Source organism: Capra hircus, chromosome 28, assembly GCF_001704415.2.
Source record: "Capra hircus breed San Clemente chromosome 28, ASM170441v1, whole genome shotgun sequence".
Taxonomy (NCBI): Eukaryota; Metazoa; Chordata; class Mammalia; order Artiodactyla; family Bovidae; genus Capra; species Capra hircus.
The window spans coordinates 41655396-41678127 of record NC_030835.1 but is presented as its reverse complement, the minus strand read 5'-3'; the positions used below and the strand labels follow the sequence as shown (position 1 = coordinate 41678127).

The following is a 22732-nucleotide window of genomic DNA, read 5'->3' as shown; positions in this document are numbered from 1 at the left end:
TGAAAGACTCATAGCAGCATGGATAAAATGAAGACAAACAGAAACCTACCCCAAACTCTGATGAGAGAATCAGTACTTTTCCTTTTGCTGTTAGATCTTTATAAAGTGCATCTATTTCGGCGTGATATAATTGTGTTCTCTCCTCTGTGGTTTGAGTTTCCACAGAAAATAGTATATTGCCAACCCTAGAAATACAAGAATGTATGTCAGAGGCATGTATTATACAATCCACAAAGCTAAACACAGGGGCGGGGCTGCGGGGCAGCAGCAGGGTGGCGCTCGGCGATGTGGCAGGACACGCGAGGAGTGTCCGCGCCTTCCTGAGCAGACTGCCGAGGCGTGTCTCGCAGCAGGCGGTTTTGCCACAAATAGATTTTGCTCAGTTTAACCGTATGTACTTTTTTAAAAAACTTGTTTTTAATTTTAATTTTTAATTGGAGGATAACAGCTTTACAACGTTGTGCTGGTTTCTGCCATACATGAGTCAGCCGTAAGTATACATGCATCCTCTCCCGCCCGCCCCCCCAGCTCACCGGAGAGCACGGAGCTGAGCCCCCTGTGCCGTGCGGCAGCTTCTCACTAGCTCTGTTTCACACGCGGTGATGTGCCTATCTCAGCGCTACTGTCTCAGTCCGTCCCACCCTTCCCTCCCCACGCTGTGTCTACAAGTCCTTTCTCCATGTCTGTGCCTCTACTCCTGCCCTGAGAATAGGTTCATCAGTGCCATCTTTTTAGATTCCATATATATGTGTGTTAAAACACGATAGCTCTTTTTCTCTTTCTGACTTAACTTTAGTCTGTATAATAGGCTCTAGGTTCATATGTACGTCTTTTATGAGCTTAAGCCAACAGAGGAGGAAATAACTACACAGAGTACAACATATTTCAATGTGTTTCAATTTTATCAGACAATCACTCTTTTACATCAGAAGAGCAGGAGCCGGGGCCTCCACCGTTTCATTTTTTAAATCTCTGCTGCATGTGCAGCTCCACGTGAGGCCCGGTGGGGGATAAAAGTCCCGTGCAACAGGTATTTACTGTGCAACACCAGTACCAAAATGCTGAAAATAGTCCTTAGATCCTGTGAAGAACAACAAGGCAAAGCAGCTGTCTTTATCAAGGAAAGGAGGGGGAAACAAGGTCACAGATGATTATGAGTCCCTGCGTAGGGCCATAACAGTTGATCAGAGGTTCAAAGGAGAAAGTTGATCTAATTCGGAAGATCTGGAAGCAAACAGAAAATGCTTTGTGGAAGAAGGGGCCAGAACTTGGGTCTTCAAGATGAGGATGTGAGTGAAACAGACCCAAGAGGTAGGAGGTGACCTTGGGGAACAAGTCATCCAGCTGAAGTGGCCGGCCTGATTCTGGCAGGAAAGTGCTTCAGGTAAAGCAGGAAGTACTGTTTGAGGCCATTATTACAAAAGGCCTTGCCTGTCTGGCAGGGGAAATGATTGCGGAGTCAACAGGCAATGGCAGGGTACGGACTAGGGAGGGATTTTTGGATCCAGGGAACACCCAGTGGGGTGGAAGCACTGGTCAGGCACCAGGAGACCAGAGATGGAGATACAAGTCATGAGTCCTTGTGGGGGTCAGAGGCCCCAAGCAAGACTAACAACAAATGGGATGAAAAGAAACAGCTGAGGAAGATGCTCTGCTTGAGGGAAGGATTTATGTACTCTTACTTAGTAGTTCCATTTCTTATGGGAACTTAATCATGGGTGGGTGAAGAGGGAGGAGAAAATAATTTTACATCAGTAGAAAACCCTGGAATTCCTTTTATGAGAGGAGAACCATCTTTACTGGGAAGGTACTTTGATAAGTGGCTTGAGGTAGGGACGGAGACCTCAAAGGAAGAGCCACAGAATCTTTGCTCAATGGTGCTTCTTCCTGAAGGCTGGTGTGAGCCCTGACAAGGAAGCGAGAGACCAGGAGGCAGAGGGGCTGGAGGACGTGGGGCCCAACGCTGAGCTGCCAGACACGCCTGATGCAGATGTGGTGGAGCTCAGGGCAGCAGCTGAGGAGCGCGGGTTGTGGGGAGGGCAGTGACTGCGGAGGGTCACGACCATGCCACCAAAGCTCAACGATGTGGAGGCTCTGAGGAGAAGTTTGGGTTTCAGATGGACATAAAATGACCATTAACACAAATTTTCATTTGGTGCTATCATATAAGCTGAAAAAGTGGAAAACATCCTAAATGATCAATGACAACTAAAAGCAGGTAGGAGTAACTCTACAATAGTCCAAAAATAGAATACTATGCAATTTTTAGAAATGCTTTTAAGAATAAGGTATGGGAAAACGTTCATAGCAAGGGAAGAAAAGAAACAGGTTATAAAACAATATGTATAGTATAATCTCAGTTTTTAAAGGAAACAATGATTTAAAATTTATCTTTGCTTATCTAAATTTTAAATAAGACGTACTTGTACTCCCACAATGAATTAAAACTATATTTAAAATTTGAATAACAGCCTTCAATCTGCCAATCTCTCATCTTTTTTTCACTTAATTGGTAAAAGTCTTCCTCACAACAAGCTTCAAAAAAGCTGGTTCTAGTGATACACTGGACCTTGATAATCTCCATTTCAGGAGACAGCAAAAGCCCAGAATGTCAAACCTCCTCTGGCAATACCAAGCGTCTGCACACTTTCTGACACCTGCCCACCTCTGTACACCCACACTTAGGAAGCGCACGTACTTGTCTCCCGTAATCGTAATCGTGAAGCCATCATATTCCTTCCCTTGGTCTTTGAGGCTGGGAACTTTGGTGTTCACAGTGAACCCATCCTTTGTTTTAGTATTAAACTGCTTTCAAGGAAAAAGAAAATTCACATTACTAGTGAGATTCATTGTAAATTCCCAATCTGCAGCGCCAACTCTGACTTTGATGTTTCTAAGAAGGCTCAGAGAATGCAAGTCATTGTGTCCTCTGTCCTGGCAGCTAGTGTCCAGGACGCCTACAACCCCATCCACTCTCTCAGCCCAAGTCACTCTCCCCATCCTGGCAGCTAGTGTCCAGGACGCCTACGCCTCCATCCACTCTCAGCCCAAGTCACACTCCCCATGGCCCCAGAGGCCAGAAGAGAACCTCAGAGCAAAAGGCACACAGCTTTCTTCAATGGCAACTCTCACTCCTAAGAGCTCCATTTGGGTCTTTTCTCTTGTTCATCTTAATTGGCAGAAACTTTGACACTAAGCAGAATAGCTGTATTCAACATCCTACAACTCAAAATAGCACCATGCATTTTTGCTAGTGCTTCTTCAAAGTAGACTCTTATCTGTCTGAAAAGCACTCAGAATTTTGTCAACCAAGAATTTCATACACACACATGCATAAACCCCAACTGTGCAGCCCAGAGTAACAAAGCAGGGTATTCTAAAGGAACTGGAGGTAAGAATGGCTCTTAAGGGTGATGAGCATGAACACAGCTTTCTGTTTAAAACACTTCTGACAAACTGAAAAGCCAATAAATAGGTGTTGTCATTGCTCCAGAAGCATCCTCCCCAAATTCGGTTATTGAGTGTAGCCAGCATTTTTTAGGATTGACAGACTTGAACAAGAGAACTGACGGTAAAATAAAAAGAGGTGGTGCTTCACAAAACACACTGGAGGAAAAGGCTGTCTAAAAACAGTGACCAGTGGACATTCACTAAGGTCCAGGGAAGGGTGAAGATGTGTGGATGTGGGCAGGAAGGCTGGCAGCAGGGGCTGAGACAAGAGATGTCTTTGTATGAGGACAAGGACTTCTAGGGGCAGAATGTGCTAACACTTAAGGGTATGCGTCAATTCTCTTTAATGCTCCCTGCATGCCTATAAGATAGGCCACGACCTCAATCTCACAGGTGAGGAAACCCAGTTGGTGAGATGAGGCAAGGTGAGGTCCTGCCTGAGCTGCACATGGAAACGGGGACCCAGGCCCTCATGACATCCAGTCCCCTAATTCACTAACTAGCTGCCCAGAGGGGAACTGAGGTAACTCTGAACCTGGCTGTTTGGCAGAAGTACGTCGTGTAGCAGAACCTGTCAGGGCATCACATTCAACAAGCACTTTAAACACAAAGGCGTAGTTTTATTTACTTCTATGTGTGCCTTTAGAAACACCAGTACACACACAGCCTGGGTGGAGGCACGGTGTGCAAGGCCACAGTGAGATGGCCATTCCCAGATATAGCCAAACAGGCAATGACTATGCATTGGGAGCCAGACACTGGGGGCGGGGAGGGGGGAAGTGGGGGTGGGGGAGGGTGATGCTGGGCCCCTTAGCAGCTCTCCAGCAACTGCAGCCTTTTGTGCATTACATACACACACACACACACACACACTCTCTACAGGCTTTCCTGGTGGCTCAGGCAGTAAGGAATTTGCCTGCAATGCAGCAGACCTGGGTTCAATCCCTGGGTTGGGAAGATCCCCTGGTGAAGAGAATGGCAACCCACGCCAGTATTCTTGCCTGGAGAATTCCATGGACAGAGGAGCCTGGTAGGCTACAGTCCATGGGGTCACAAAGAGTGGGACGTGACTGAGCAACTAACACTCTCACTTTTCACTTTCATATATATGTGTTAAAATATCCCTCAGCTGCTTCTGTATTCTGCCTAATATAGTAAATTTAAATGCCGAAAATACCCATTGGAAAGCTAAAGACTGAAATCTGAGTCAGGCTCCAGTTTCTTTCTGTCTGGTGCATCCAGCAGTCCTTGGTGGGGCCATTCTGCCCCCTGGGGGACATTTGGGGAATTCAGGGGAGAGTGTGGCTACAAGGATGAGGTGCAAGGGACAGTCACACGGGCATGACTCCCACTGGATTTGCACATGGATGAAGAAGCTGTTTATAATGTAATAATTACCTAGGCCTGGAATCGGACTCCATTTTACACTCACACGCTAAATATCTGTTACAGTTGAAATACCCACTGACTTTTCTAGAAATGCAAACACCACATAAACTGAGGAAAGAGTATATCTGTACATTGTACAGAACTTATTAAGTGTGGTTTACCATCCATTATGGAAAACCGTATCACCAAAGTCATAGCTCATGATACTTGAGTCACCAAATGACAGATGGCTGCAGGGCTGCCTCTGGAGCCGTCACATCACCAAGACTTCACACACGAGCAAGCAACCGGCTACTTCTTTGTGGCTTCTCATGAAGATATGCCTGAATGCTGACCTACTGTTTCTTGCCTATAGACAACTTAGCTTTTAGAGCTCCTTAACAGCACTATGGTGACTTTCTAAGGGACTTTTTGAGTATGTACATTCTTATGGATTTGATTTTAGTGTAGTAAAGGGGCCATCTGAACAGGTTTGCTGAGTTAAGACAGGTTTGAGAAGACTGAGAACCACACCTCAGTTCACAAGACCCTCAGAATAACCAGGTTGGCCAGAAACAAGGCTCATCAGCACAAAGAGCCTGGAGGAGAGCCAGGAGCAACCGCCCAGCCCAGCGAGCAGACAGGCCTGGGCCGTGGGGCCAGCTCGTGGCTTTGCCCATGACAAGATGCCTCCTGGTTATGCTTTAGAGATGTGTGAGCTTTGTCATACACAGAAATGTCTTATCATTTACTTGATGTACATCAGTCTTATCTACTATAGCTACAAGGAGAATATTTATTCAAGTTTTATGTTATAGGTCAAACTATTAATTGAAAAAAATCAAATGTTCCTGCTGTGGGCACATTTTGGGTAGTTTGGAGAAAAGGTTCATAAAGTTCTAATTTCTTAATGGCTTATACTTTTAAAACAACATAATTATTTCCCCTTGATGGGCCCTTTATCTTGAATTCAAATACTTCTGATACTGACATTGCCACACCTGCTTTTCTCCAGGAGCATTTGCCTGGCCTACCTTTGAGCCTTGAACTTTTTGAATATCATCTTGTTGCAGATGTTTCCAGTGAACAGAACACAGCTGGGCTTTAAAACACCGATCTGAGATGCTTGTTCTTTCGGGGAGGGAATCAATCACTCACGACATATCACCTATTCTACACATTCCCTCCTTATCTTAATGTTCCCCCTTCTCTTTCTGTAAACCTTTAGTTGAATTGACTCTGCTTTCTTTATTGCATTTTCCTACCTTCTAAGGTCTGCTTTAATTTTGGTTATTATTCAGAATGTGTTTTTATCAGTGTTTTTAAGTGGCACACTTTATAAACCTTAAAATACTAATAACATTAACAATTATGCATCTAATGATAATAAGTTCTTCTTTCAAAGAGTACTAACTTTTTCCCCTAAAAACAACTACTGTGATTTTGATGATAAATTTACCTTCATAATTGGAAGGAGGTCTTCCACTTTGTGGACCTTTTCCAGAGCTTCTCTAACTTCCAACAATCCTTTAGGATTATTAGCGCTTTAAAGAGGAAAGAGAGAGAGACAGCAACTAAAATTAACACAGAAATCAGTAATTAGTTATGCTATTACCTTTAATGTAGATAAATCCTTAATTACAAGTGGCTCAATATTCAAAATGGTGGACCACAACCAAAGTATCGAAATAAGGGAATAGTTTAATCTAATAAGTATTGCGCTACAGATGAGAATTAGGGAGACAGCAGTCTGTCCAGATGTGAACTAGGGAAAGCCAGAATGGATGGACGGCCAGTGTCTATGTGGACACGCACGGGTCTGGGCTTGGTCAGAAAACTTTTGATTCCCTTATTCCAACTATGACATTAGAAGTGTATGTTTTTTATTCCTAAAGTTGCTCAAATGGAAGTATATTACTAGGTTTTTATACCAATTTTATATTTACTTGGTGACAACTAACCTTCAGAATTTTTTTTTCCCAGCCTTTTGTCCACTGTCCTATCTACACTGCACAGCCTCTCAGTTGAGGGAGAATGAGTATTAAGGCTGAAATCCACCATTTAATCCCTAATTAAGAAATTTAAAGAAACATCCTGCTTTTACTGAATTCAAAGACAGGAGAGAGGCTAGAAAAGCCACAAGACTGTAAGATTAAAAACACTCAGTTGAGGTCCATGGATTTTGTAAAGCTGTTAAAAAAAAGGCTGATAAATGATTATGAAAGGCTTTATGATTCCAAACACTATGTAAAAATGTGATATACTTTGTTCAGTCTGTCAATAGGTGTGGTTTTCAGGTTTCATAAATATAACTAATGAAAAATATATAAAATCTATCCATTACCATGAAAAAGAAAATTGAAAGATTACCCATGATAAACTAGAATTCTATCTTTAATAAAATGAAGAATTTTCTCAAAATATTCCAGGTATCTCATGTTGATCACCTGACCCCTGTTAAGAAAAAAAAAATATATGTTGAGAATGTTTTTACAGTGAGATATGTTCCACAGTATCTAATTTCAACATTAATTCAAAAGGACAGTAAGAGAGCCGTGAGAATAATGTAGCCAAGAGGTTTGGGGCATTGGTTTGTTTGCAGTCAAAGAACGGGAGAAACAAACGCCTGTCTTAGCAAAACTGATGGTCAACAACGGAGAGCACTCTGGAAGAAAGGTACCAAACTCAGTCCAGAGATGCCAACGCAGGGAGAAAAGTTCTCAAGTGCTGAAATGAGGCCCAGACTTATTTGCCACTTTACCGTTACGAATCCCTTCCCTTTCCCAGCAATATACCCCCTCCCGTTCCCAGTGTCCCTGACAGCCTTAGCTGCTAATACTCCTACTGAGTGTGTAATTGACTCGCTGTCTTCATCCCCTCCACCACTGTAAATAGTATTTTCCTCCCATTCCTACCCCAACCTCCATTTTCAAAACTATCCCAAGACTTCCCTGGTGGTACAGTGGATAAGAATCCACCTGCCAGTGAAGGGGACACAAGTTTGAGTCCTGGTCTGGGAAGATTCCATGTGCTGCGGACCAACTGAGCCCGTGTGCCACAACTACTGAGCCTGTGTTCCACAACGAGAGAAGTCACTAATTCCGTGCATTGCAACTAGAGTAGCTTTCACTCGCTGCAACTAGAGAAAGCCAGCCTGTAGCAATGAAGACCCAGTGCAACCCCAGAAATAAATAAATAAATCCCCCAAATATCCTAATAATATTTCCATTAAACTCAAATGTTGAAGTTGTATAGTACAATATTTTCTTGATTCACACTTCTGGAATTAGAAGCATTTTAAATGTGACAAAACTACCATATTTGTAAAATTTAGCTAAAATTAAATTCAGTGGGTCCCCTTGGAGCTGCTGCTTTTAATATTTGCTCATCATTTATTGAGAGGGTGGGATAATAGGGTGAGCACTTCACCCATTCCCCTGACTTATCAGAAGCCTCTGGACAAAACCAAAGCTCTCCAGTTAACCTGGTTCAACCTCCCAGGAAGGCAGCTTAGCGCCCAGTGTCTTTAAACCAAACCCTTTGTGTGTTGCACGGTGGCTCAAGGGGGAAGCCTTTCCCTCACTACAAGAATTTTTTGAGCCACAATACTATAAGTATATAATATAATGGTAACGTAATGTCATCCATCTAAGCACTTTCTATGATAATTTAGGACCATTCAAAGATGGACATCTAGGCAAAAATCTGGCATTCTACCCTTCAACTGAGCTCTGCATCAAAGAGATTAGAAAAGAGGTACAACACTTCTTTTTGCAACCAGGCCAGCTCAAAGTAACGCAGGCATAACCCTGCAGATACAGGGCTAATTTGTGTCCAAAAGTCACCAAGAAAGGAGAAACGGGTTGTTTGCAGTCCCTGTAAATTGAATATTTAAGACAATCTCCTTGGACTTCCCTAGTGGTCCAGTTGTTAAGAATCAGCCTGCCAGTGCAGGGACGGGGTTTGATCTCTGGTCTGGGAAGATCCCACACGCCTCAGGGCAACTAAGTCCAAGAGCCACAACCACTGAGCTCCCATGCTGCGACGACTGAAGTCCACACACCTAGAGCCTGTGCTTTGCAACAAGAGAAGCCACTTCTCACTACAATGAGAAGCCTGGGCACCACAGCTAGAGAAAGTCTGCACATAGCAACAAAGACCCAGCACAGCCAAAACTAACTTAATTAATTTAAAAAAAACTGCTACAAAAACAGGAAAGATAAACAGAATGTTCATACCTGATTAAATTGATGTGGTTGTTAAAACCTCTGCTGAGACTTCTTGCTGGCATTTGATCCAACCACAGCACTGGTTGGTCTGGGTCAGCAATCCTATAAAAGAGAGCTTATTAAAAATGAAGACCTTAGAAAACCTAGAAATGTTCAAAAGCATTAAAATAAAACATGTACAAGTCTTTGTGAAAGTGGGGAGAAAACTTCTCAGTCCATTACATCTAAAAATATGAAACACAAACCTGCAAATTCCAAAGATATTCCAACTGGACCAAGTAAGAAGTCAGTGCAGGTTTACCAGGAGAGCAGTGTTTTTCTCATGAAAATGAATAACAGCAGGAAACATAACTTATAAGATCTATTATTAGTTAATAAAGGAGGAGGAAATGGCAACCCACTCTAGTATTCTTGCCCGGAAAATGGACAAAGGAATCTAGCAGGCTACAGTCCGTGGGGGTCACAAAGAGTCAGACATGACTGCACACATATTAGTTAATAAGACGGGATTCAGAATCTGCTAACTAGAGGAGACTTAACATTATATGACATCGGTTAGACTTCTGGTTTATTTTCATTTAAATGCCAGTTACCGTCTCCATTTTACTGCGATGTCAAACATGTCTCTCCACTGCATCAGCCGCGTCTTCCCATTCATTCGGACCTTGGAGTTCGTCCAGGTGCGCTGTACAGCTTGCATGACCTCTAACGCGGCCAAGCCCATGGCTAAAGGGAGGAAACGGGAAAACAGAGTTTGTGCGCACCCTTTAGGGGAATGATCTTCACCAACAACTCAATGAACAATTCAGGGATCATTAAAAGAGAATCACAAGTATTGGTCATTCAACAAGACCAGAGATGCATTGCCATCATGACAGCCTGACGAAAACTCAGCTCTATTAGAGGAAACTGGAGACTGCAGACTTGTCCCCTCTCGATCCTGAAGGAACTGAGGTTCAAATCCCTCCTCACCCTATAGGCGGGAGATGGCTCTGGTGGATGAGCTGTCTGACTCAAAGCAATAACTGATGACCTACATTCTACACCTACACCAAAGCAACAGAACGGGAGCCAAAGCCAGAAGCATTCTTCTCTCAGAATTCAGTATGAATGAATCTACTCATTTCTGTTCATATCCCATGGAGATTTTGAGTAAGCACAACAAATGATTCATTTCAAAAGTACAACACAGTTGAACAATCCTTGTTCCGTTTTCAGATCATTTTAAAATACCTCTGTGTATTCTCTTGTTTGGCAGGAAACCAGGTGTTTCGTATTGCATCAGGGATCCCAAACGATCAGCCACACAAATCAACTCCTGGACCTCTGGCTTGTAACTCTCAAAATTCTGATGTAACACATCTCTGGAAGAAATGTTATGTACACGATAAAGAGTTTTACAACAGATAGTGGTTATCCAATTTCATCTGAAAAGCAGTCATTTCCTCCAGTGGAACCATAATTGAGAAAATTCTGACCACATCATCTTTATTTCAGTGCTCAGTACCCAACCAGACACAAGTTAAAAGGACTCTTTACGACAGTGTGTGTACAATGACCGTCACATGCTTGTTAGTAATGCTAGTAACTAGTTTGCAATCAATTAATTACTTTGTAAACTGCTCCAGAACACATAACCTGCATGGACCGCCTCTTCTGACAAGCAACCAATCAACCCCGACACTAAGTCCATCCCCTGCTTGGGCTCCAGGTTATATTATGCCAAGTGTACCTGAGTGTGTATATGACTGCTATTGTTTAACTGTCAACCTGCTAAAACTTTTCTAACAAAGCCTGCAATTCTAAGTTACAGGCTGTGTTGGGGTCTCCAAGACCCACCTGGGTTCAGTAATTCACTAGGACTCCTGGGCGCTGTGAGAAGACATACAGCTGTCAGAGGGAAAAGGCATGGAGAGGGAGCACGGGGAATGAAGTCTAGAGGAAACCAGGCACACGTTCAAGACCCTGGGGAGACAGGTGGCACTAATTCCAGGAGTGAAATGCTCATGAGATACTCTGTACTGGGCACCGATCATGTGAACACACCTGCCCGGCAGGTACCCCAAGTCCCCAGAGGAGAGCAGATGTTCAGTGTGAACCACACTGTTCACACACAGGGCGCAGGCACTGGGGAGCCACTCTTAGCTCTGGGCACATCAGGTGGGAGGAGATTCTGAAATCGCTGTTTCCAGATACCAGCCTGGGGCCAGCCTGGTGACTGGCTTTCATACCCCCTGCTTTCCTGCACCATGTATTTCTCTAAAAGCGGGAGCTGGAGAACATATATAGCCCTTTGAGCAATCTATTTTGTTTTTATTATCTTGATTATTGAAACTTACAAAAGCATACAACCTTATTACTCAACTGAAACCAAAATAATTATGCAGCTCCACCTATATGTGTATGTCACTTTACTATCCTATTCTCCTGCCCTTTAGCAAGAGGTTACTTACCTTGAATTTTCTGTTCACAATTTCCTTACCTTTATCTTAAAAAAAAAATAGGTTACATATGTATATCTTTATTCTATAGTTTTGCTTATGAGCTTTATGGAAAAAATGTGATATAGCAACGTACCAACTTGCTGTTCTTACTCAACATTATATTGCAAAATTAGTCCACCTCTGACTTGGGTCATTTGTTTACACTGCTGTAGAATGCCACACTGTGTGGCAGTGCCACATGTGCCCATTTTCCTGCTCATAAACATTTGGGATGATTTTGTTTCCAACTGTGAACAAATACTGCTCTCAACAGGTCTCCAGGCAGTTGTGTGCGCAAGCATATCCTTCTCTCCTGAATATGCACAGGAGCAGAACAGGGAGACTGCAGGACATGCAAATGTTCCATTTCACATGACAATGAAAAGCCCTGCTGGCCAAAGGGAAAGCAGTAATCTACAGCCAAATATATGAAATTTCCCTTTGATCCTGCTTCTGGCCAATATTACCTATTATCCAACTTGGCAACATTTGTTTACCTAAGTGGGTGAAACATTTCATGTGGCCTTATGCTTGCCATTCATGCTTTCCCCTTGCTAAGATCATACCTATTCATGTCTTTTTTAAAAAATTTTTAATTTTATTGGACTTATTAGTTATTTTACAATGGTTAGTTTCTACTGTACAGCAAAGTGAATCAGCTATATGTACACATATATCCCCTCTTTTTTGGATTTCTTTCCCATCAGGTCACCACAGAGCATTAAGTAAGTAGAGTTCCCTGTGGTATACAGTAGGTTCTCATTAGTTATCTGTTTTATACATGGTATCAATAGCATATGTGTGTCAATCCCAACTTCCCAATTCATCCCATCCTCCTTTCCCCTCGGTATCCATACTCGACGTCTGTGTCTCTACTTCTGCTTTGCAAATAAGACCATCTATACATTTTTCTAGATTCCACATATATGTGTTAATATATATTCGTTTTTCTCTTTCTGACTTCACTCTGTATGAGTCTCTACAAATGAATCAATTTCATTCCTTTTATGGCTGAGTAACATTCCATTGTATACATGTACATCTTCGTCCATTCCTCTCTTGGTGAACATTTAGTGCTATAGTGAACATTAGAGTGCACGTGTCTTTTTAAATTATGGTTTTCTCTGGGTATATACACAATAATGCGATTGCTCGTGGGCTACCGTCTATGGGGTCGCACAGAGTCGGACACGACTGAAGCGACTTAGCAGCAGCAGCAAGGAACCTCCATACTGTTTTCTGTAGTGGCTATATTAATTTACATTTCCACCAACAGTGCATGCCCTCTCTAGCATTTGTTGTTTGTAGATTTTTTGATGATGGCCATTCTGACCAGTGTGAGGTGGTATCTCATAATTTTGATTTGCATTTCTCTAAATATCAATAACCTCATATATGCAGATGACACCACCCTTATGGAAGAAAGTGAAGAGGGACTAAAAAGCCTCTCAATGAAAGTGAAAGAGGAGAGTGAAAAAGTTGGCTTAAAGCTCAACATTCAGAAAACAAAGATCATGGCATCCGGTCCCATCACTTCATGGGAAATAGATGGGAAAACAGTCGAAACAATGTCAGACTTTATTTTGGGGGGCTCCAAAATCACTGCAGATGGTGACTGCAGCCATGAAATTAAAAGACGCTTACTCCTTGGAAGAAAAGTTATGATCAACCTAGATAGCATATTCAAAAGCAGAGACATTATTTTGCCAACAAAGGTCCATCTAGTCAAGGCTATGGTTTTTCCAGTGGTCATGTATGGATGTGAGAATTGGACTGTGAAGAAAGCTGAACACCGAAGAATTGATGCTTTTGAAGTGTGGTATTGGAGAAGACTCTTGAGAGTCCCTTGGACTGCAAGGAGATCCAACCAGTCCATTCTGAAGGAGATCAGCCCTGGGAATTTGGCCACCTCATGCGAAGAGTTGACTCAGTGGAAAAGATGCTGGGAGGGGTTAGGGGCAGGAGGAGAAGGGGATGACAGAGGATGAGATGACTGGATGGCATCACGGACTCAATGGACATGAGTCTGAGTGAACTCCGGGAGTTGGTGATGGACAGGGAGGCCTGGCGTGCTGCAGTTCATTGGGTCGCAAAGAGTCGGACACGACTGAGCGACTGAACTGAACTGAATAATAAGTGATGTTGAACATCCTTACATGTACTTGCTGCCCATCTGTATGTCTTCTTTGGAGAAATGTCTATTTAGGTCTTCCACCCATTTTTTTTATTGGGGTGTCTGCTGTTTCGATATTTAGCTGCATGAGCTGTCTGTATCTTTTAGAGATTAATCCCTTGTCAGCTGTTTCACTTGCAAATATTTTCTCCCATTCTGAGGGCTGTCTTTTCATCTCGTTTACGGTTTTCTTTGCTGTGCAAAAGTTTTTAAGTTTAATTAGGTCCCACTTGCTTATTTTTGTTTTTATTCTTATTACTATAGGAGGTGGATCAAAAAAGATCTTGCTGCAACTTATGTCAAGGAGTTTTTTCTGCTTATGCTTTCCTCTAAAAGTTTTATAGTGTCTGGCCTTCCACTTAGGTCTTCAATCCATCTTGAGTTTATTTTTGTATATGACGTTAGTGAGTGTTCTAATTCCATTCTTTTACATGTAGCTGTCCCGTTTTCCCAGTACAACTTATCGAAGAGGCTGTCTTTTCTCCATTGTATATCCTTGCCTCCTTTGTCAAAGATAAATTGCCCATAGTGCATCGGTTTATCTCTGGGCCTTCAGTTCTGGTCCACTGAATTTACATTTCTGTTTTTGGGCCAGTACCATACTGTCTTGATTACTATGGTATAGTCTGAAGTCAGGAAGGTTGATTCCTCCAGCCTCATTCTTCTTTCTCAAGACTGCTTTGGCTATTTGGGATCTTTTGTATTTCCATACAAATTGCAAATTTTTTCCTAGTTCTGTGAAAGATGGCATTGGTAATGTGATAGAGATTGCTTTGAGCAGTACAGTCATTTTCACAATACTGATTCTTCCAATCCAAGAACATAGTATATCTGTCTGTATCATCTTTGATTTCTTCCATCAATATCTTATAACTTTCTACATCTAGATCTTTTGCCTCCTTAGGTAGATTTATTCCTGGGTATTTTATTCGTTTCGTTGTAATGGTCAATGGGACTGTTTCCATAATTTCTGATCTCTCGTTGCTAGTGTACAGAAAATTCAAGAGATTTCTGTGTATTAATTTTGTACCCTGTCACTTTTCTAGATTCACTGATGAGCTCTGGTAGTTTTCTGGTAGCTTCTTTAGGCTTTTCTAGGCATACTATCATGTCATCTCAAACAGTGGCAGTTTTACATCTTTTTCAGTTTGGACTTCTTTAATTTTTCTTCTCTCACTGTCATGGCTAGGACTTTCAAAACTATGTTGAAAAACAGAGGCAAGAGTGGACACCTTGTCTTGTTCCTGATCTTGGAGGAAATGCTTTCAGCTTTTCACCGTGGAGAATAATGCTTGCTCTGGGTTTGTCATATATGGCCTTTATTATGTTGAGGTAGGTGCCCTCTATGCTCACTTTCTAGACTTTTTTTTTTTAATCATAAATGACTACTGAATTTTGTCAAAAGCTTTTTCTGTATCTATTGAGATAATCATATGGCTTTTATTCTTCAATTTGGTGTCTCACATTGATTTACATCCCTAGGATAAATCCCACTTGATCATGGTGTATGATCATTTTAATGTGTCACTGGATTTGGCCTGCTGGTATTTTGTTGAGGATTTTTGCATCTATGTTCATCAGTTATACTGACATGTAACATTCTTTCTGGGTGTGACATCTTTGTCTGGTTTTGGTATCAGGGTGATAGTGGCTTTGTAGAATGAATATGGGAATGTTCCTCTCTCTGCAATTCTTTTGCAGAGTAAGGATAGGTGTTAGCTCTTCTCTTAATGTTTGATACAATTTGCCAGTAAAGCCATGTGGTCCTGGATTTTGTTTGTTGAAAGGCTTTTAATCACAGTTTTAGTTTCATTACTTGTGATTGGCCTGTTTATAATTTTCTGATTTCTTCCTGGCTCAGTCTTAGAAGGTTGTATGTTTCTAAGAATTTGTCCATTTCTCCCAGGCTGTCCATTTTATTGGCATACAGTTGCCTATAGTAGTCCCTTTAATCCTTTGTATATCTGTGATGTCAGTTTTAAGTTCTCCTCTTTCATTTCTAATTTTATTGATGTGAGTCCTCTTCTTTTCTTGATGAGTCTGGCTAAAGGTTTAACAATTTTGTTTTTCTTCTCAAAGAACCAGCTCTTAGTTTTACTGATCTTTGCTATTTTTTTCATTTCTATTTCATTTATTTCTGCTCTGATTTTTATGATTTCTTTACTTCTACTAACCTTGGGTTTTATTTCTTCTTCTTTCTCTAGTTGTTTTAGATGTAAGGTCAGGTAGTTTATTTGAGATTTTTCTTTCACGAGGTAGAACAGTATTGCTATAAACTTGCCCCTTAGAACTGCTTTTGCCGCATCCCATATATTTTGGGCAGTTGTGTTTCCATTGTCATTTGCTTCCAGGTATTTTTTTAGTTTCCTCTTTGATGTCTCAGTGATCTCTTGGTTATTTAGTAGGAAGCTACTGTTTAGCTTCCATGTGTTTGTGTTGTTTACAGTTTTTTCCTGTAATTAATTTCTAATCTCATAGTGTCATGGTTGGAAAAGATGCTTGATATGTCTATTTTCTTAAATTTACTGAGGCTTGGTGTGTCACTCCAGATGTGATCTATCCTGTAGAATGTTTCATGTGCACTTGAGAAGACAGCGTATGCTGCTTTCAGAGGGAATATCCTATAAATATCAAGTCTATCTGGTCTAATGTGTCGTTTAATGCTTGCGTTTCCTTATTCATTTTCTATCTGAATGATCTTTCCATTGGTATAAGTGGAGTATTAAAGTGACCCACTATTATCATGTAGATTTCCCCTTTTATGGCTGTTAGTATTTGCCTTATATATTGAGGTGCTCCTATGTTGGGTGCAAAAATATTTCCAATTGTTACATCTTCTTCTCAGATTGATCCCTTGACCATCATGCAGTGTCCTTTGTCTCTTGCAGTAGGCTTTATTTAAAGACCATTTTGTCTGATATGAGTATTGCTACTCTAGTTTTCTTTTGATTTCTATTTTCATGGAATATCTTTTTCCACCCCCTCACTTTCAGTCTGTATGTGCCCTAGGTCTGAAGTGAGTCTCTTGTAGAGTGCATACATGCAGGTCTTGTTTTTGTATCCCTTCAGTCAGTCTGTGTCTTTGGGTTGGAGCATTTAATCCATTCTCATTTAAGGTATTCATTGATATACATATTTCTTTTAACATTTTCTTCATGTTTTGGGTTTGTTTTTGTAGGTTTCTATTCTTGTGTTTCCCACCTAGAAAAGTTCCTTTAGCATTTGTTGTCAAGTTGGCCTGGTGGAGCTGAATTCTCTTAGCTTTGGCTAATCTGTAAAGATTTGACTTCTCTGTCAAATCTGAATGAGATCCTTACTAGGTACAGTAATCTTGATTGCATAGTTCATTTTTTCATTACTTTAAATATATTCTGCCACTCCTGTCTGGCCTGCAGAGTTTCTGCTGAAAAATCAGCTGAAAACCTTATGGGGATTCCCTTGTATGTTATTTTTTCCTTTCCGCTTCCTGTTTTTAATATTTTTTCTTTGTATTTAATTTTTGTTAGTTTTATCAACATGTATCTTAGTGTGCTTCTCCTAGGGTTCATGCTATATGGCACTCTCTGTACTTCCTGGACTTGAGTGACTATTTCCTTTCCCATGTTAGGGAAGCTTTTGTCCATAGTCTCTTCAAATATTTTCTCAGGCCCTTTCCCTTTCTCTTCTTCTGGGACCCTTATAACTCAAATGTTAGTGTGTTTAAGTTGTCCCAGAGGTCTCTGAGACTGTTTCTAGTTCTTTTCGTTCTTTTTTCTGCTCCCTGGCAGTTATTTCTGCCTCTCTATCTTCCAACTTGCTTATCCACTCTTCTGCCTCAGGTAGTCTGCTGCTGTTTCCTTCTACTGTATTCTTCGTTTTAGTTACTGTGTTGCTCATCACTGACTATTCTTTACTTCTCACAGATCGTCATTAGACATTTCTGGTATCTTATCGATTAGTGCTTCCACTCTATTTCCAAGCTCTTGAGTCATCTGTACTGTTATTACACTGAATTCTTTCCCAGGTAAGTTGTCTATTTCCTCTTCCTATTTATTTGGTCTGCTGGGATTTTACCTTGCTCCTTTGTCTGCAACATATTCCCCTGCCGTTTTATTTTGTCTACCCTACTGTGCAGGGTGGTTGTTCCTTCTGCTTCTGCTGTCTGCCCCCTGATGAGTGCGGCTGCTCCAGGGGCTTGTGCAGGCCTCCTGGTGGGAGGGACTGAAGCCTGTGCTCTGGTGAGTAGAATTGAGTTTTTTCCCCCCGATGGGCAGGGCCATGTCAGACGGTGTGTTTTGGAGTGTCTGTGAGCTTAGTACAGCTTAGGCAGCCTGTCTGCTGATAGGTGGGGCTATGTTCCTGTCTTGCCAGTTGTTTGGCATGTCCAGCATTGGAGCCTGAAGGCAGCTGGGTGAAGACAAGTCTAGGCATTGAGATGGACACCTCCTGGAAAGCACATGCCAATTACTATTCCCTGGGGTCAGGACTTCTCTGGTGGGCCAGCGTCCAGGGCTCAGCACTCTCACTCCGGAGGCCTAAGCTTGAACCCCAACCAGTGGACCAAGAGGCTGCAAGCCATGCACTGCAGCCAGAGAAAATAGAAAGAAAAAAGAAGAAAACAAATAAAACCCAAGACAAATAGCAAAAACCAAACCCAACACACAGTACCAGCAACACAAATACAGAAGAGAAAAACAGAAGAAAACAATTAGATACAACAAATCCAAGACAAATGATAACAACAAAACCAAACAGAAACAAAGAAGCAGGCAGAAAGTAATAAAAGGGGAAAAAGAAACAGAACAAAGAATTACAAAATGAGAACAATCAATAAGGACTAAACTAATAAAAACAGAAAAAGAAAACAAATACAGAAAGGAAATAAACAAAAAAGTGAAGATAACATAAAAGAAACCCATAAGAACAATCAAAAAGAAAGAGGAAGAAAATAAAGGAATTAACAAAGAACCAAAGAACAAAAAGAAAAAAGAAAAACACAAAATATCAAAAAAGTAAAAATGGAAAATAAAAGTATATATTAGAAAAAATGGTAAATAAAAATAAAACACTACCACCACCAACTGAACAAAATGAAACAAACAAAGAATAACAGTAATAAGAATATTTTCCTGGGGCCTCCTCTGTCAGTATCCTTACTCTCACAGTGGGCCAGACCCAGTCCCTGTCTCCCCAGGAGGCCCTCCAATACCTCTAGGTAGGTCTCTGGACCTGCTGTGGGTACTGTGGGTCTAGCTCAGACTCTGACCTGGCCTGACTCCCACATGTACTTACCCTCAAAGTCCACTGCTGACTGACCTCATCTGTGGGAATAGTTGTTGTCTACTCAGGTGCTCCCCAGACACAGCATCTACCAAGCTGATCTCAGGAATTTAATTTGTGACTTGGGCATCTGCCGAGAGAGATTTCTGTTCCTTTTCCTTAGTTGCCCCGCCCCTGGGGCTCAGTTTTGGTTTGGCCCCAACTCTGAACGTGCACCACCCGCTCGCATCTGTTTCCCGCCTAGGTGAGAAGGAATGAAAACAGTGGCTGACTGGGACACACTCCCTCAGGCTGGTAAGGGGTATAGCGTCCACAGCTAGGGTTTGCATGAGTTGCCTGCAGTGGCAGGGACCAGAAGGCAGCTGCAACACTAGGGTGCAGTCACTCTGGTGGGAGTCTCTCCCAGTGCTGGTGGAGGCAGGGGCTGGCACGTGGGGGGGTGTAGCAGGCCCACTTCTTCCATGCCTCTCAACAATGATGCCTCATTTCCTAGGCAGACCATACTTCCGCTAGGCCCATGCCCAGCAATGGAGCCTCTCACTTCTGTCCCCTGTTGTATCTGCTCAAGCAATAGTATTCCTTTCCCCAGATCTGCTCTAATTCCATGCTTTAGCACTCAGCCTCTGCCAGCATTGGTGGATTTTTGTCTCAGGTAGGAGCACCCAAGGAGGCTTTGACAAGGGCCCTGCTTCAGACCCCAGAGCCTACCTGGGCAGAGGAGGCCTTGGCTTAAGGGGTGGGCAAGCCTGCTCAGATGGCCGCCCCTTCCAGTGCCGTGGAAGCATACGCCAGCAGGTATGGGAGGGGGTTATAATGGCAGCCTTGCCCCTTGCATGCCACTCAACAATGAAGCCTTACTTCTATGGTGTCTTGGACATTTTCCACAAACTTTCCCAGTTTTGGAGCCCATTAATCCTTTCCCTACAGGCTGTCTTTTCAAAGACAACAGGTGTCCCCTCCCTGGGTCTGCATTCCAAACCCCACTTTCCAGCACGCATGACTCACAACTCAGGGTGGGATGTGCAGAGCTGTAGCACAGACCACACACGCAGTTCTTACTTTGTCCTACCTTCGACAGACCATCCGTTGTGTTCTCCTTTGATCCCCTAAAGGTCTCCTTCTATTCCCAGCTGATTTCCCCACCATGAGGGAATCTGTTTGAGTGTGGGGACTTCCACTCACCTTCAGCTTCCCACCAGGATTGCCAGTCCTTTTTTTGATTCCTCTTTTTTTTCTTTGTTCTTTCATCCTACTTGGTTGTAGGGGCATTTTTCCTGTTCTTTTAGGTGTCCAAAGTCTTCCACTAACATTCAGCAGGTGCTCTGTGAGAACTGTTCCATTTGTAGGTGTATTCTTGACGCACTTGTCAGGAGCGACAAATTTCGTGCCCTTCTATTCCACCATCTTGACCCCCTCCTACCTGTTCATGTTTTTACACTTTTTAAATTTGGAATGGGTTGTTTGACTTTTACTTTTAAACTTGTATTAAACTGTTGATGTTGAAAGGTTTACAATCTAATAACTGACCCTAGGTGATATGACTTCCCTATTTTTAAGATTTTTCTCTTTACCCTACGTGTTCTCCAGTTACTTATGGTGTATCTGAATGGATTTCCTTGTATTCACCCCACACTTTAAAAAAAACTATAGATTTACTAATGAGTTTCCTTTGTCCTTAAAAATTCTTGGCTATTATTTCTTCAAACATTGCCTCTCCTCTATTTTCTCCTTCTGAAGTTTCAATTAGTACATGTTAGCCCTTCTTACATTTTACACATCTTCTCTCTTTCAAGTTTTCCAGCTCGACTCTGTGCCCCATTCTGGATACTTCCTAACGCTCTATCTTCCAATCCTGCAATTTCTTCTCAGCTATAGCTAATCTGCTTTTTAGTCTGTATACTGAATTCTACATTTCAATGACGGTATTTTCTATTCCTAGAGCATCTAATTATTTCTTTAATCTGGCCTTTCATATTCTCATGTTTCCTGCTCCTGTTTATGATTTCTTCATTACTTCTTTAAGCACTTCATCTGGAGTTACTGAAGAGTCTGTATTCAACAATTTCAATATGTGAAGTCCATAAGGGTTGAAGTCTATTGTTTGCTGTTTCTGCTGATTCTCACAAATGGCTTTGGTCGTCTTGGTTTTGATTCTCATGCTAATGATCTTAAGCTGTGGGAATACTTGAGGGCACAAATTGGCACCAATTTCTTCCCAAGGAAGGATTTGTATCTGCTTCTGTTGAGATCCTGGGATTGCCTCCAATACTGGATCACTTTAGCCCCTGGAAGGTCAGCAAACCCATCCTGCTCATGCTTCAAGGCACTCCACTGGGTAGCATATCTTTTTCCTTTAATATGTGTTTATCACCCATCATTCTGGCCGAATATCTTCTCTTTCTTTTTTTTAAGCATTAGGGGGCTGATCTTTTACAGATTTTTCCTAATTTTTCAGGCAGCTAGACTCCCAGGAATTAATTTCTATTCTAAATCTAATTGTTCTATAATGAGACAGCCTTTTAGCAGATCTGTTCTGCCATACTGCAGCAGTACTGGCCAGCACTCTAATTTCAAACTTTTAATATGTTAAGAAATTTGTTTTAAAGTGATACAGTAAAAAAAAAATAATGCATATCAAAGGCTACCAAGAATTGTAAGTACATTTGAAGTCTGAAAGTACCCTAAATTACCATGGAATGCTGGGCTAAAAGAAATCATATCTGTAGGGCAGGAACAGAGACACAGACATAGAGAAAGGGCTTATGGACACAGCGGGGTGGGGAGAAGAGGGTGGGGAGAATTGAGAGTAGCACAGACATGTATACATTGTAATGTGTAAAACAGACAGCTAGTGGGAAGTTGCTGTTATAGCACAGAGAGCTCACCTTGGTGCTCTGTGATGACCTAGAGGGTGGGATAGGGGGTGGAAGGAGGCTCTAAAGGGAGGAGATATATGTATATATCTGCTGATTCACACTGCTGTATAGCAGAAATCAATACAACATTATAAAGCAATTATCTTCCAGTTAAACATTTTTTTAAAAAGGAAATCATATATCCAAAGGTAAACTGAAAGAAGTATTTCCAGACATATCAAATTCAAAAATAAATTCATCAGAAACATGGATAGAAAGCTATTATCAAGCAAGAGAGATTATGATGAACTTAACAGCTTGGTGTTAAAAAAGAAAAGAGTCTTCATTTAAATAACTCACTTTATGTGGGGTTGCAGCCCTGGCTGCTCTTCATAGTCTTCTATGAGGAAAGGCAGATTCTTAGCCCAGTGGTCTTTAAAGCTTCCAGGCAGATCCACGTCAATGTTATATTCCGTTAGGGGAGTATCAAGGTGTGCATGAAGATATCGAGAATACTCTGCAGATAGGAAACGAGATCTGACACACCCAAATATGCTGAAACAGTTTTTACAGCTAATTATACTTTTTTATAGCCAATCTATACAAAGTACAGAGAAGGCAATGGCACCCCACTCCAGTGCTCTTGCCTGGAAAATCCCATGGATGGAGGAGCCTGGTGGGCTGCAGTCCATGGGGTCGCTAGCATCGGACATGACTGAGCGACTTCACTTTCACTTTTCACTTTCCTGCATTGGAGAAGGAAATGGCAACCCACTCTAGTGTTCTTGCCTGGAGAATCCCAGGGACGGTGGAGCCTGGTGGGCTGCCGTCTATGGGGTCGCACAGAGTCGGACACGACTGAAGCGACTTAGCAGCAGCATACAAAGTGCAAATACTTCATAACAAACTGTTATT

At 41.9% G+C, this 22732-nt stretch overlaps 1 protein-coding gene across 4 annotated transcripts in view; it reads right to left on the bottom strand.

Annotated features, from left to right (window-relative positions):
- The window catches only part of TTC13 (tetratricopeptide repeat domain 13), an 81285-nt gene that overhangs the window by 6392 nt on the left and 52161 nt on the right, over positions 1–22732 (bottom strand). For 2 of the 4 annotated variants that reach the window (XM_018042359.1, XM_018042361.1), the window contains 8 exons: positions 22178–22334; positions 10281–10411; positions 9641–9773; positions 9057–9149; positions 7189–7272; positions 6278–6362; positions 2699–2808; positions 50–185 (listed from right to left, as the gene is read on the bottom strand). In XM_018042359.1, coding sequence (XP_017897848.1) covers positions 50–185; positions 2699–2808; positions 6278–6362; positions 7189–7272; positions 9057–9149; positions 9641–9773; positions 10281–10411; positions 22178–22334 — 929 coding nt within the window. The remainder of the gene's footprint in view (positions 1–49; positions 186–2698; positions 2809–6277; positions 6363–7188; positions 7273–9056; positions 9150–9640; positions 9774–10280; positions 10412–22177; positions 22335–22732) is intronic. The other 2 variants (XM_018042360.1, XM_018042362.1) reach the window with 1 other exon arrangement.